General features: G+C 44.2%; 1 protein-coding gene across 9 annotated transcripts; it reads right to left on the bottom strand.

The window, feature by feature from the left end:
- Positions 1-647: 647 nt before the first annotated feature.
- LOC124661572 (pentatricopeptide repeat-containing protein At2g37320-like) lies at positions 648-3,575 on the bottom strand. 9 transcript variants are annotated; one of them, XM_047199439.1, is made up of 4 exons: positions 3,381-3,575; positions 3,031-3,091; positions 2,706-2,794; positions 648-2,593 (listed from the first exon to the last, which is right to left on the bottom strand). In XM_047199439.1, the coding sequence occupies exon 4, from the start codon at positions 2,573-2,575 to the stop codon at positions 839-841; it is 1,737 nt and encodes a 578-aa protein (XP_047055395.1). In that variant the 5' UTR covers positions 2,576-2,593; positions 2,706-2,794; positions 3,031-3,091; positions 3,381-3,575; the 3' UTR covers positions 648-838. The 9 variants fall into 9 exon arrangements, with proteins under 9 accessions (XP_047055395.1, XP_047055400.1, XP_047055392.1 ...); XM_047199444.1 differs by having other exon boundaries at positions 3,045-3,091; XM_047199436.1 differs by having other exon boundaries at positions 2,706-3,091.
- Positions 3,576-14,492: the final 10,917 nt, after the last annotated feature.

Raw genomic sequence — 14,492 nt, 5'->3', positions numbered from 1 at the left:
TTGATGGATGTTATTCAACGAACAACCTTTGATTGCGATCATGGTATTTCTAGCGAAGTTCCTCACCAATATATAATAATTTGGACTTTTGATAATCTATTTGGTACTAGGAATGTGCATCTTTCTACTAGGTGACAACATATTATGTTAAGTCTTACGTTTATATAAATGTTGTTAGCACTTAGTCGAACGATACAGGTTCAGTGAAAACAAGATATATACCTCCTCCCTCCAGAAACTCAAGGCATGTTTGACTTCTCACAGCATTACAGTTCTCAATGCACATTTTTATCATAATTTTCGCTTGTAATATGCCACAATATAAGAATATTTAACAAATTAGTATGTACAATTGATACTTGTATACATTAATATGTCCAATTGATACTTGTATACATTAATGATCAAAGTGTAACACATTGACTTTATGTGCAATATAATTACACACAAAGTTAGAATAGAAATACTTCAAACATAATTATGTGTAATATATCTTATATGATTATAGTTCATTTGTGCTTACTTTACTACAACTGGCAAGTCCAAATATTTGCAGGGAATTAGAAGTAAAACATAATGCAAGTTTACCAATCATTTATTATTTCTTCAAATACAAACCACTCAAACCATCATCCATAAGAATGCAATTAAGAAAGAATTATTAGAGAGTTACAATTAAAAAGGTCCAAATATCATTAAGAACGGAGGAAAGGGTACACTGATCATCAAAGCGCTGAGAGGCACGAAATCAGATGAATCATATCTCAGACCTCTATTTTTGCTATAAAATTGACCTCTATCTTCATATACAGTTAGGCGATCTATGATCTACCAATATTTATTCAGTGCTAAAACTTACATTGAAATGTTGAGGGTCATCAAACTCAAGACCATCTATCAGCACATCGTACTTGTATACCATATGAGACCGCAGGCAGTCAAGAACAGCCAGCACATCATTTACTTTGTGGTTCTTTGATCTGTTCTCTGCTGTGAAACTATAAACCTTACTACCAATTTCTATCCAACTGCAACCGGTGTTCGTCTTTAGTCCTTTCTCCTTCATCATCTTCCTCACTCTGGCCACATCACTCCAGCAATCAATGCTGGCGTATAAATTTGCTAGTTGTATATGAGTTGCAGCACACCCTGGCCCCAGCTTAAGGCGGTGCTCTGCAGCATGGATGCCAATCGGAATGTTTCCATGAATCCTACAGGCAGCCAGCAGAGAACCCCATATGACTGCATTGGGGGACATGGACATTGCATGTATCAAATTCCATGCTTCATCAAGCAAACCTGCCCGGCCGAGGAGGTCTACCATACATGAGTAGTGATCTAGCTCTGGTTTTATTCCAAGTTGGATCATCGCCTTGAAACAGAGCCGGCCTTCTTCTACAAGGCATGCATGCCGGCACGATGACAGGATGCCAAGGAAAGAGATTACATCTGGCACTATGTGCTCCGCCTCCATATCTTTTAGCAAGCTTAGGCAACGGTCAGCAAGGCCATACTGTGAATATCCAAAGATCATGGAATTCCAAGAAACCAGGTCCTTGCAAGCAATCCTCTGAAATATGGATTGGGCCTCATCTATACTCCCACACTTTGCATACATTGATATGAGTGCATTCGAGACATGCACACACAAATCAAAACCCATTCTCAGTTCTAAACCATGAACACTTCTACCAAGTGCCAGAAGTGCGTGGTTAGTGCACACACTGAAGATAGTGGCAAATGTGATGTCATTAGGCCTGCATGCTGACTGCCTCATCAACTGAAATACCTGGAGGCATGGCTCGATCTGATTATCCTGGGCATAACCAGAAATGAGTGCTGTCCACGACACAGTATTTTTAACTGGCATGTTCCGAAAAATCTGATAAGCATTCTCCAATTGACAACACCTTGCATATAAGCTGATCAGAGAGGTACCAGAAAAGACAGACAAGTCACAGCCAACTTTCATCAGTAGGGCATGGAGCTGAGCACCTCTCCTAATGGATTGCTTAACAGCACAAAAACTCACGGCAGACGTTAAAACAGATACATCCACACTTATTCCTCTCCTATGCAACTCCACAAGTAGCATAAACTTGTTTCCCTTTGAGAGTTTGTTCATGAAAGGACACGCGGAGATATCGTGGGAATCAATGGTATTGGGTAAAATTTGCTCTGGATTTCTGCTTGAGTTAACAAATTGTATTTTTCCATTCTTCATACCAAGATTTTCTGATTGAACTCCCAAGATGTCATGCATACAGTCGCTGATAATGCGGTGATGGGACGGACCTTCCTCTTTGCCATCATATCCCTTCCCTGGCACGAGATGCAAAACTCTCAGTACATCGCAGGTGTCGCGACCCCCTTGCTTTCTTGATCTCTTGTGTGGTAAGTGCGTGCCAAAATTTTCCATACATAGACGGACCACTGAAAATGATGGTAAATGGTTGCTGAAACGGTACCAGAGGAGATGGCTGTGTTTGTGCATGACTGAAGCTGTCCATGGGTAAACCCACCGGCAGACGGCAGAAGTCGGGTGAGGCCTGCCTTTGAAAATGCCTAGCAGCATGAACAGCTAAATCTACACCTGGGGATGGGAAACACATGTCTTGAGTTAGTTACATTTATCATGATGGAAGATTTACCCATTGGTCCCAGCTATATGCAAATTATATGCAGTCTGTGTGTGCATTACTGACCCTGCAGCGTCTCCTCCAGCATGTTTGCATACGACCATCAATTTCAGCGGATTCCGATTGCAGGCCAAGCTTGGATGTGAATGATTTAACTGTGCCCGCAGCAATAGAGAAGGCATAGTTTAGTAATGCTACTGTGAAAGACCATTTTGTATCTACTGTAATGATCAACAGGAAGCAGACTAACATTCAGTTTAGTAATGATCAACAGGAACCAGACTAACATTCAGACCTCTTGCCATTTCTTCTTGGGAAAATTAGTTTTGTACCATTAAAAGATCCCTTTTTTAGAAAAGTACCACCGAAAGATTGGGCTGCAGAAAAATACCACTAAAAGCTTACTCCGTTATTGATTTGTACCATCACCGTGAACTCCACGTGAATTGGAGCTAAAAACAAATGAATCAGGGAGAGTATTAGGGGATTAAGGGAAAATATAAGAGTTCTATCCACGCATAAAGGGAAGAAAAATTCATACAAACCGGAAGAATATAAGAGAATTAGTGGAGATTGCCCGTATGAAACTTCAACAGCATTCATCCCCTTTCAAATCTCTACTCATAGAATCTCTGCCCGTATAAACTACAGAATCTCCAGGACTAAATTTACACTATGGAAGATGGAACAACAAGAAAAACAAGAGGGAACGAGAGAAGAGAGGGTGGAGGGAGGGCGCACCATGGAGGAGAGGCCGGACTGCCGGAGGAGCCGCCTATACCGCCTCCGGGGAAGCGCGCCGCCGGGAGGTACGCCGCAAGTGCAGGTGGTCTTCGAAATCCCCTCCTAGCTCTGTTGCCTGAGTTGTTTTTTTTCTTCAGATGATGTTGCCTGAGTTGGATGCGTGGATCTGGTTCAGTCAATTTGGCCCAACTCACGTGGACTTCACGGTGATGGTAGAGATCAATAACGGAGCAAGGTCTCAGTGGTACTGTATTTTCTAAAGCCCAATGTTTGGGTGGTAGTTTTCTAAAGGTTTCGGTGGATCCATCTCTATCTCTACTACTTATAAAGGCACGAAGTGTCGTGGGAAAATTAAATCTCCACCGTTCATATGCATCAATCGAACGATTCATATTCATTCGTTCTCCCCTCGCCCCGCGAAAATCACGCTCCTATCGACCACCGCCCGCACGCGCGTGATCGCTGCCATCGCATCTCTCCCACACCATTGCCAGTTTCCCACGCCCACACGTCTTCAGGCCCCAAACCCTAGCCGCACGCCGCCGCCTCCTATGCTCGCACGACGCGAAATAAATTATCGGCCTCGTCTCTACTACTTATAAAGGCACGAAGTGCCGTGGGAAAATTAAATCTCCACCGTTCATATGCATCAATCGAACGATTCATATTCATTCGTTCTCCCCTCGCCCCCGCGAAAATCACGCTCCTATCGACCACCGCCCGCACGCGCGTGATCGCTGCCATCGCATCTCTCCCACACCATTGCCAGTTTCCCACGCCCACACGTCTTCAGGCTCCAAACCCTAGCCGCACGCCGCCGCCTCCTATGCTCGCACGACGCGAAATAAATTATCGGCCTCGTCTCTACTACTTATAAAGGCACGAAGTGCCGTGGGAAAATTAAATCTCCACCGTTCATATGCATCAATCGAACGATTCATATTCATTTGTTCTCCCCTCGCCCCCGCGAAAATCACCCTCCTATCGACCACCGCCCGCACGCGCGTGATCGCTGCCATCGCATCTCTCCCACACCATTGCCAGTTTCCCACGCCCACACGTCTTCAGGCCCCAAACCCTAGCCGCACGCCGCCGCCTCCTATGCTCGCACGACGCGAAATAAATTATCGGCCTCGGACGGCTACGACGGAAGGAGTTGAGGGGATACGAGAAGGTGAGACGCTCTACTCGCAGTTCCTGACTTCCCCGCCGCCGCTGACTAATCGCTTGAGGATGCCGTCGGCCTCTGCCGTCGGCCTCTCCTGATACGAGAAGGTGAGACGCTCTACTCGCAGTTCCTGACTTCCCCGCCGCCGCTGACTAATCGCTTGAGGATGCCGTCGGCCTCTGCTGAACAACCACCGTACAGGAGGAAGGCTAATCCGGCCAAATACGCAGTGAAGGTGACGCCGGTCGGCAGCACTGCTGCTTCTGCCGGCTTACCCTCGCCACTTCCCCGATCCCCATCCTCTTCTCCACCTCGATCCTCCTCCAGCTAGGGATGATTTCTGCATCAGATGTGTGAATCGGTTGCAGACCATGTGTATGTCATCTTCGATTTAATAGCAGACGTTCTCTGATATTCTAGCAGTTTATGTACTATGTGTGCATTTGGTATTATTGTTTTATGAATTTTCGTGTGTTCAGATCAGTGCAGAAACACCAGATTATATACTTATGTAGAATACTAAAGTCCCTCTCCTCCTATCTTTATTTCTATATTCATTCTAAACTGTACAAGGGCAGGGAACTGCTTTGTATCCAAACAGCAATTTAGAAATGTAAGGTAAACCTGTTGTCTATAATCGTTTTATTGGTGCTTTAACATACAAGAGTATTTGATTAACAGGGAGAATTTTACAATGCTCCCAAACATACCTTAATACGGCACCCATACACTCAATCACACGGTCCTCTGCTGTAGATTTCTCCGATGCACAACAATGTGCATACACTGTGGATTGTTAAGAATATGCTGTCAAATTTCGGATGCCATTTTTCAGTGAGGACAGTGTCAAAAATGAAGGATGCATATTTATCGATTCTCTGCAATATCCTCTGCCAATCAGGGTATATCCATTATTTTAATCAGTTCTTGATGAATTGTTTTATTTGATCGATATATACAGGAGTACGAGTATCAGTGCTTGATCAGTTGTTTGGTTCAGTGCTCGGTCAGTTGTTTGGTCGAAGTTTTGGCGTGAACTTATTTTCGGTTGGATTGTTTGTATTTGAGAGGCCTACCACATGTGGCCGTGGCTTCAGCGGTCTAAGCACCTGCCAGGCCATGATCAGCAGTGGCTGCTCAACTGCATCAGTTTCGGTGTGGCGTAAGGATTATCTTCATCGTCACACTTCTACCAATAGGATTTTCTTAGGATTATCTAATTATCTTGCTCTTTCTTCTTAGCACAATTCTGTTAGAGCCAGAAGAAAAAGAGGATCAGCAAGTGGGCTTTATTCCATGCTCACGAGTTATTGAGTGAATGTCAAAGCAGACTGAAGGCGAAAATATCTGTGCTTCAGTGATTTAGTCAAAACATCCAATCGACCAGTTCAGAATTTGCATTTGCTCCAATGGAAGGGCATCTCACAAGTAAGCTAAATCTTATGCTCTGTTTCGCTCACGTGAGATGCACATTGTTCATATTTTATCTAGCCTCAATCTCTTACTATGAATTTGTTTTATCAAAAGTACCCGTAAAATGTGATTACTGTAGCATATTTTTTTCATGTTCCCATGCACCATGATAACGTCCTCTGAAGAAATACAAATAACTATGTAATTACCTAGGGACATTGAACGATGGAATATCTGAGGTGGTGTGTTAACATCATAATGATTAGTGAAACAATAATTTCATTTGTTTCATGATCATAAAATTATGTATTTCTTTGCGTCCTGATTCTAACAAAAAAGTTGTGTTTACTATTTCTGGGGCCTTCAACGAATAAATATGAGTGCTTATTTCTTCTTCCATTCAATCATATATTTCATCAGCATCTACTCCATTGAACATCACTGTATTTAGTGTCTTTGGTGAGTTTATTATTTCCCGTACTAAGTAAACTTGAGTTCTTAATTACTTCCATTTGATCATATATTTTCATTTGCGTAATAATGCTTTGTGCGATTGACCGGGCCTGAGGAAGCCCACTGTTTCCTAGAACATATAATTGGATGTCCATCAACTGGGGTGAAAATTTCCCTCACGAACTAAGTTTCTTAATTGTACACTTTTTCTGCAACTAATTTTGTTACTTATAGACAGTCAAATGGGAGAGGCGAGATGATGTTACAAGCTCTGAACTCTGAGCATGTGCTAATGTGTATTTATTCCCAATGTTTTCATGTGTGTGTTCGGTTAAAAGTACTCAAAATGACCAGGAGTAACAAGTTAATAATCTGCTCGGACAAGATAATTTATTGATCAGTTTCTGCAGATATATTAGCCCAGGCAATACGTATGTATACATTGGAAAGCATCTGTACTACCTCCCAGAAAGGGCTAACTCTTTTGCCGGAGGTAAATGTCTGTAAAATTTCCTATATTGGGTCAACACTTGTTGAATTATAGGCTGGTACTAATGACCACTGATGTTGGAAATAAATATATATGATGTGTTCCATACTTGAATTTTAAACAATATTTCTTATACATTTCCATGAGCAGATTTTTTTTGTAATTTGAGTAATTAAATGTCTCTATTTATAGATAGACGCATCACTTTTTTGTTTGGAAGAACTACATAGCCACATATTTTTTATGTTCATTTATAGTACACCAGCAAGTCGACTAGGTTGACTTTACGACTGTGGGTTAGCTACCATATTCAGCAATCGGGGGAGCTGAATTGAATTTCTGTCTAATTTGTAGCTACTGTGTTGTAAATATATAGTTTGCAACTTAGTTATAATGTAGTTGTTTCTTTGGTAAATTTATGCTGCTAGGTGGCCATATCATGTGATAGAAATTGTGCTTGAGTAATGGTTTTCTGAACATGACAATGAGGAGGGAATGCAAGTGTTGGAGTAAGGGTGGCATCGATCAGGATGAGAGGGAAGAGAGTTGGAAGATGACAAACATGATGAGGAACATGTACATAGTGGCTGGTGTAATAGTCTTTTTTGTACTAATGAATAACAAGTGTGGTCCGATGTTAATATATCCGGGATGCCAAACTGAGTATATGAATACATTAAATGACATTTTTTTAAAATATATTAAGTGTGATTTTATAGTTTCTAAGTAATTTTTTAGGGATGCTTATAATTATTTATTGATTGTAATATGTATTTGTTGAGACGTGCGTGCACGTGCATACTTACCAGTTCGCTCAAACATACCAATTGGGCAACCAAAGTGGAGCCTGAATCGCTCACGGCTCGCCCCGCCACGCCGGATGCTGCGTCTGCGCCCAGCACTCCGATCTCCTCCGAACGGGACGCGGGCCTCCGGCGGCGAGGTAAGATTAGGTCTGCGCAGTGGCAGACGGCGTCGCGGTCTTCCAGATGACGGGGTGCCCGGACGCGTCGCGGTCGCCTGGTGTCCAGTGGCGGTGCGCGCCGGCGCCGGAGCTGCTCCGGTTTTGCTGCTTGTGGTAGGGTTGAGAGTCAATTTGGCAATGGGGCCCTTCCCCGATCCCGGTGGTTAATTCATCTATTAGGGGACGGTTTTTGCTGCTACTTTATTCCCGTGGGTTTTTTCTTTTGAGAAGGCCCGTGGGGATCTTATTGGAGTCAAACTCTCCCCATTAGGTAAGGTGGGGATGGTTTGTGTTACCACTATCCATACTCGATAACCATGAAATCCCCGTTAGGCACATGACATGTGGCACTAATGTACAAGATAGGTATGTATAGGTACCAGAAAACACTAATCATTGTGCTCACATTTCCCCTCTTGCCCCCAACCGCCGTAGTCCCCAAATCCCAACTCCCAAACGCTCGGCTCTTCTTCCTAAACTCCTGATCCAGCCAGCCCTGTCATCCTACCATGTTGTCATTTTATTTTGGGCTCATAGTTACTAGCTAAAGCGGGGATGGTTAACCGATGGTTATTTGTTTACCCGATGGGGATGGGGATTGTAAAAGAACTGCCCCAGACAGTTAGTGGGGATGAGGACGGAGAAAATTTTCATGCACGGGGATGGTTATGGTTGAGCAATAACCAGTGGTTAGTGTCCCCGTTGCCATATGGAGTTGAGAGCAGAGGAGGATGCGCTCTGTTGCCGGGCTACGCTGCTGCCTTGGGCTTCGTTGGTTGAGTCAGGCCTACTGATTTCTTGGCATAGCTACTAGGCCTTGGCTACTGATTTAGGTCGATTGCTCTTATTAACATTATTTTCAAATTTATCGCAAAAGGTTATGCTATCCGCTTAGCAACGATTGTCTATATAACTAAATTAAAATTATCTATCGTAGGCAAATGGCTTTCATCAAAGGCAGGTGCTTTCACGAGGGAGTGCTTTCCCTGCAGGAGACTGCGCATGAATTTCGGGTCAAGAAGATGGGGGCTTGCTTCTCAAATTGACTTTCAAAAGGTTTATGACCGGGTGAACTCGGACTTTCTCTAAGAAGTCCTTCTGGGGAAGGGCTTCTCGGATATGATGGTCCAGCGTTTGACGTAGTTGGTAGGGGTGGGCAGACTGCAATGTGAATGGGCCGGGGAGATTGGTCCCTTCTTCCGTAACACTCGTGGAGTTAGACAGGGCGACCCCCTATCCCCTATCCTCTTCGACTTTATGGTTGATGCTTTGGCGACTATGCTCTCTCGGGCTAGCGCGACGAGACATATCCAGGGGTGGTCCCGCACCTCATTCCAGGGGAGTGCTCACCTTCAGTACACGGATGTTACTATGATCGTTATCGAGCCGACCGATCTAGGGATCACAAATCTCAGATTCCTCCTACTATGCTTTGAAAACATGTCAGGGTTGAAGATTAACTTTAAAAAGAGTGAGGTGATGGTGACGGGGGTCACAGACAGGGAGAAATGCAGGTTGGCCAATTTGCTCAACTGCAAACTGGGCAAATCTCACATGAAATATCTTGGCCTCCCGATAAGCAACGCGCCTCTACGGGTGGCTGACTGGACATCCTCCCTAACAAGGTGGGTCATAGGGTTGAATCGTGGCAGGGTATTTTCCTTGCCTCGGCAGGCAGGCTAGAGCTGACCAATTCCTGCTTGTCCAACCTACCTATGTTTGTCATGGGTATCTACCTGCTGCACGACGCCATGCATAGTTCAATGGATAAGCATATGTGCTGCTTCTTTTGGGAACTAGTGGGGAACAAGCGAAAGTATCATATGGTTAACTGGGAAACTGTGGGAAACCTCAATACTAGGCTGATGAACATTGCTCTGATGCTTAAGTGGATTTGGAAAGTTTACCAGGGCGGTGGAGGTCTGTGGGCTGAGCTAACCTTCTTAACGCGAAATATCTACGGGGTAGGGACCTCTTTTCGCGTGCGGTATGAAAGGTTCGTTGCATGGAAAACAAAAAATTTCCTACCGCAAAGACGAATAAATCCAAGATCTAATCTATGGAAAATCCAAGATCTAATCTACAAGATCGGAGCAACGAGATGGAGATGAGACTAACCCTCGAAGATTCCAAAGCCTACGAGATTAATCTCGTTGTTGGTGTAGATGATCGTCCCGGTGCTGCAATCCGGCAGCACTTCCGTACTCGGTCGCGCGTAAAGTGTCGATGAAGCCCGTCCTCTCCCTGTTCCAGCGGGCAGCGGAGGTGTGGTAGATCTCCTCCAAGTTCCAGCATCATGACGGCGTGGTGGTGGTGGTGGAGGAAGCAAAGCTTCAGGGCTTCGCCAAGCCGGAACATCGTATGGTTGAGGAAGAGAGGGGGCGGCCAAGGTTGTGGTGAAGGGACAAGTGGTCGGCCACCCCCTCCCCTCTTTATATAGGGGGCCAGGTCGGTTGGGGTGGCCACCCTTTCCCATCTAGGGTTAGGGGCTGGCGGCCAAGTGAGGGGAAGAGGGAATTCTTCCCCCCCCCAAGTTGATCCCCCCTAGGGTTTTGGGGAAACCCTAGGGGTTTGGCCGGCTGGGCCTTGGGGGCATGTGCCCCTGGCCCATTAGGCTAGGGAGCATCCCCTCGGCCCATGCTAGGCCTCCTAGGGTCGTGGGCCCACTGGTGGGACCCCTGGAACCTTCTAGAACCTTCCCGGTCATCCACCGGAAAAATCCCGAACTTTTTCGAAACCTAGAAATCAACTTCCCTTATATGAATCTTATTCTCCGAACTATTCCGGACCTCCTCGTGACGTCCTGGATCCCATCCGAGACTCCGAACAAACTTCATCTCCATACCATATTCAAATCTACTTATGCGACATCGAACCTTAAGCGCGTCACCCTACGGTTCGCGAACTATGCAGACATGGTCGAGACTCCTCTCCGAGCAATAACCAATAGTGAGATCTGGAGATCCATAATGGCTCCCAGGTATTCAACGATAACTTAGTGATCGATTGAACCATTTACATACGATACCGATTCCCTTTGTCACGCGATATTTTACTTGTTCGAGGTTCGATCATCGGTATCTCCATACCTTGTTCAACCTCGTTACCGACAAGTACTCTTTACTCGTACCATGGTATGTCATCTCTTGTGATCCAATCACATGCTTGCAAGCTAATCAGACGACATTCCACCGAGAGGGCCCAGAGTATATCTATCCGTCATCAGGATGGACAAATCCCACTATTGATCCATATGCCTCAACTCACACTTTCTGAATAATTAATCCCATCTTTATAAAATGAATCTATGAGACACTGATGCATATAGTGCTGGATGTAAGTGAAAGAATAGGGTTGTGTGTTTCTGAAATATTGGTAAGCATTAGACAAAGCCGGCAATAAACAGACAAATCAAATCATGTATGAAAATTAAGAAAATATACCTGTTTACTGAAAAGGATACCACCTAGCTGGCCCGTGGCCTTGTGCTTGAGGAGGTTTTCAGAAGATAGTGGTTGTAGTAACCCGAATTTTTAAGGTTGTTAATTAATTTGAGTTAAATAATAATGGGCTGCTAACTAGTTTGTTTAGATAATATCTAGTTTTTATAATTAGATGTTAATATGTGCACGGAAGAATTAATTTTGGAACCTGACTTGTTTGTAGTAATGCATGTATCGATGGGGTATGTGCATATACATTGAACTTGCTGGTATGAGCATGTGTGTGAGTTAATTAATTGAAAAAGCCAAACGTGGCATCATGCAATAGGAGCTCAGATGTGTTGGCTTTGTGATAGCAGCTTAGTCATCACACACTGCTACGTGGACTCTTAGCTAGCATGCGTGGTCATGAAGGGTCAAGTTGCACTTATAGGCACGTCGGCCGGAGATTTTTGTTAGTCAGCGTCCAGTGGTCAGTCGGCAGTGGTAGAGCGGCCAGATATTTCCCTTTGTTAGACGGTCCTGCCTGCTATAAATAGGTACACTGGTTGCTAGCTCAACGTGTACCAGCGAGTGAAAGAATGAGAGCGAGAGTGGAGAGAATCAGTGGGAGTTAGAGCTAGCTTGTTGTGTTAGAGAGTGAGAGCCACGATTAATTAGCATGATGGAGGCGGTCAGATGGAAGGGTAGAAAGAGAGGTGCTGCTGATCGTAGAGGAGGTCCCACCTATAGTTTTGTAGAATGGGAGAAGTGGTCATACTGCTATCGGTTCATATGATTGCCGCTACTCTATACTGGAGTTATTCATCTGGATATTATTACTGGATATTATTACTGAGGCAAGCTGTCTTATACCTCTCATGTATCTTGTAGAATACGTTTTGCTATTGAATTTGATGTTAGATTAGTTGATATGAGATATGTGAGAACTACGTTGAGATATTGGTGGGCTAATCCGCCGGTGTCGGTACACGGTGATGGATCCGCTGGAGCCACGGGTACGAATCGGGCATAGCGCGAATATCGATAGAAAGTGATCAACTGAGAAAATATTGTTTTATAAGAGCAAACTTGGTGCTACGAAGGTAAACATATTGTACCGGTCACAGTTCAGGTATGGGACTGACTGAGTTCTTCTCTGGGGACGGCCCTGTTATGGAACGTGTCGATGATGGATCCGTAGGACCGATCGATATCAGTAGGTTCAGGTGTCCGGGTTCCAGTGGGCTAAAGGGCTCTGCTCCTCTAGCGCCCGTGTGATGCTAGTTGAGGCTGTCGATGTCGGAGTACCCCTCTGCAGAGTGTAAAAGTGTGAAGTTCACCCCTGTGATTCCCGGGTAGGGAAACTTACTTTCATGTGTGGCACCATGCATTTTTAAATTGCCTAATACCTTAACCACATGTTGTTATTTTTCAAAAAGCATTTCCATTTTACAGTTTATATGATTGTGTATAATCGATTTGCTGAGTATAACTTGTCGTACTCATCAGCTCCCCTATGTTTTTTTAGACGCAGAAGCCGTCACCGGAAGAGTTCGTCGATCGGAGTTTAGGCTCGACCAGCGGGTGGGAAGCGTTGTAGAGAACCTAGTTGTAGCTCTTGTGTAATTGTAAAGAAATCTGTTGAGCTTCTCGAGATCCACTGTGCTGGTTTTTGCCTGCATTTTTAGCCTTGCGCGAGTATAAGCCTCTCGGTTTATAGGCGCGCGGCGGCTGTCTCGTTCAGGCCCGGTCTCGGGGCGTGACAGTGGCGGCACCATCGTCTTCACAGCAGGCTCATCAGGATCATTTTTTATCCATTTGAGTAGAGGCACAGAAGTTTCATCCTGCATATGAATAGCAACAGAACTCATCATTGATATTTAATAAATCTATGAGATAGACTAATGCAAATAGTGCGGGATGTAAGTGAAAGAATAGGGTTGTGCATAGACAACAGTTGACAATAATGCAAATGATTACAAAAGAACCCAGCTGGCCCATGGCCTCGTGCTTGTATAGGTTTTCGGAAGATGGTGCCGGCACCATCTTCCTCACAGCAGCCTCATCAGCCTCATTTTGAATCCACTTGAGTAAAGGCGCAACAGTAACATGTGCATATTACTACTCTATGTTACTTCCCACTATGACTAGTTTCATGGAGAAATATCTCACTTAGCTCAAGGACCAAAGGGCTCTCGTGACGGAATCGATCAATGCCATGAATGACACTTTGTGCTGCTTATCAACATGTATGCCGTAGGTGGATACATCCATCACTACCATCCAGAAATCTATCGGCGTGGTGGATGTAGAAGGAGATGCAATGCTCGATGTATTGATCGGATGCATATGGCGGTACATATATAGGCCACGTCCTTGACTATACAAGGAAGGAGGCGGGCCCAATAGTAAATACAAGGATATGTATCGCGATACAATAACTACAGAGGATACACATCCAGATATACAAGATATGTATCTCAACACCCCCCGCAGTCGAAGCGTCGCCTGGTCGAACGCATAGACTGGACCGGAACTCCTCAAAAGATGCTGTAGGGAGACCCTTGGTCATGATATCCGCAAATTGTTGGGAGGTGGGCACATGTAATATCCCAGGTAATGGGGTTACAAAAATAGAGGAAACAGGTGTGTGCATTGCATTCATGCATAGAAAATCTGGGGAATTTTCGCGCTTAAAAGTAAAACAGTCACAGTAACTGAAGTTTCACTTGACCTTGGTGGAATTGAAATAGCTCATCAAGTCAAGTGCTATAAACCTCAATGTGACTTTGTTAAAACCTTGTTTTGGGTAGAGATGATTTGATCTAAGGGGTTAGATCAAATGGAACTAATCAACACCACAACACTTTACTCAATGATCAATTGATGGACCTTATTAAAGATCATAATATGGTAATCCTTGTCATAACAGATGAACACCAATTCAATTGCAAATCCAGTAATAATAAAATGGAGGAACCATTCTTGACTTATCTTCTCCATGTCTTAAACTAATCCTTGATCCTACCATGAACCTCATGGTATCCATTCCATTTCAACATTGGAATTATAACAAGAAGACCCACTCCAGAAATGGATATTCTTCTCCATTCCAAGTTATTACACATCAAACCTAGAGAGGTGAGAGTTCTATATTATTTATTAGAGAAGCAATAACAAACCTGGAGCTAAACCT

This window comes from Lolium rigidum, chromosome 6 (genome assembly GCF_022539505.1).
Source record: "Lolium rigidum isolate FL_2022 chromosome 6, APGP_CSIRO_Lrig_0.1, whole genome shotgun sequence".
NCBI lineage: Eukaryota > Viridiplantae > Streptophyta > Magnoliopsida > Poales > Poaceae > Lolium > Lolium rigidum.
Note: the sequence above shows the minus strand (reverse complement) of the source record. Positions and strands in the feature narration are given on the sequence as shown.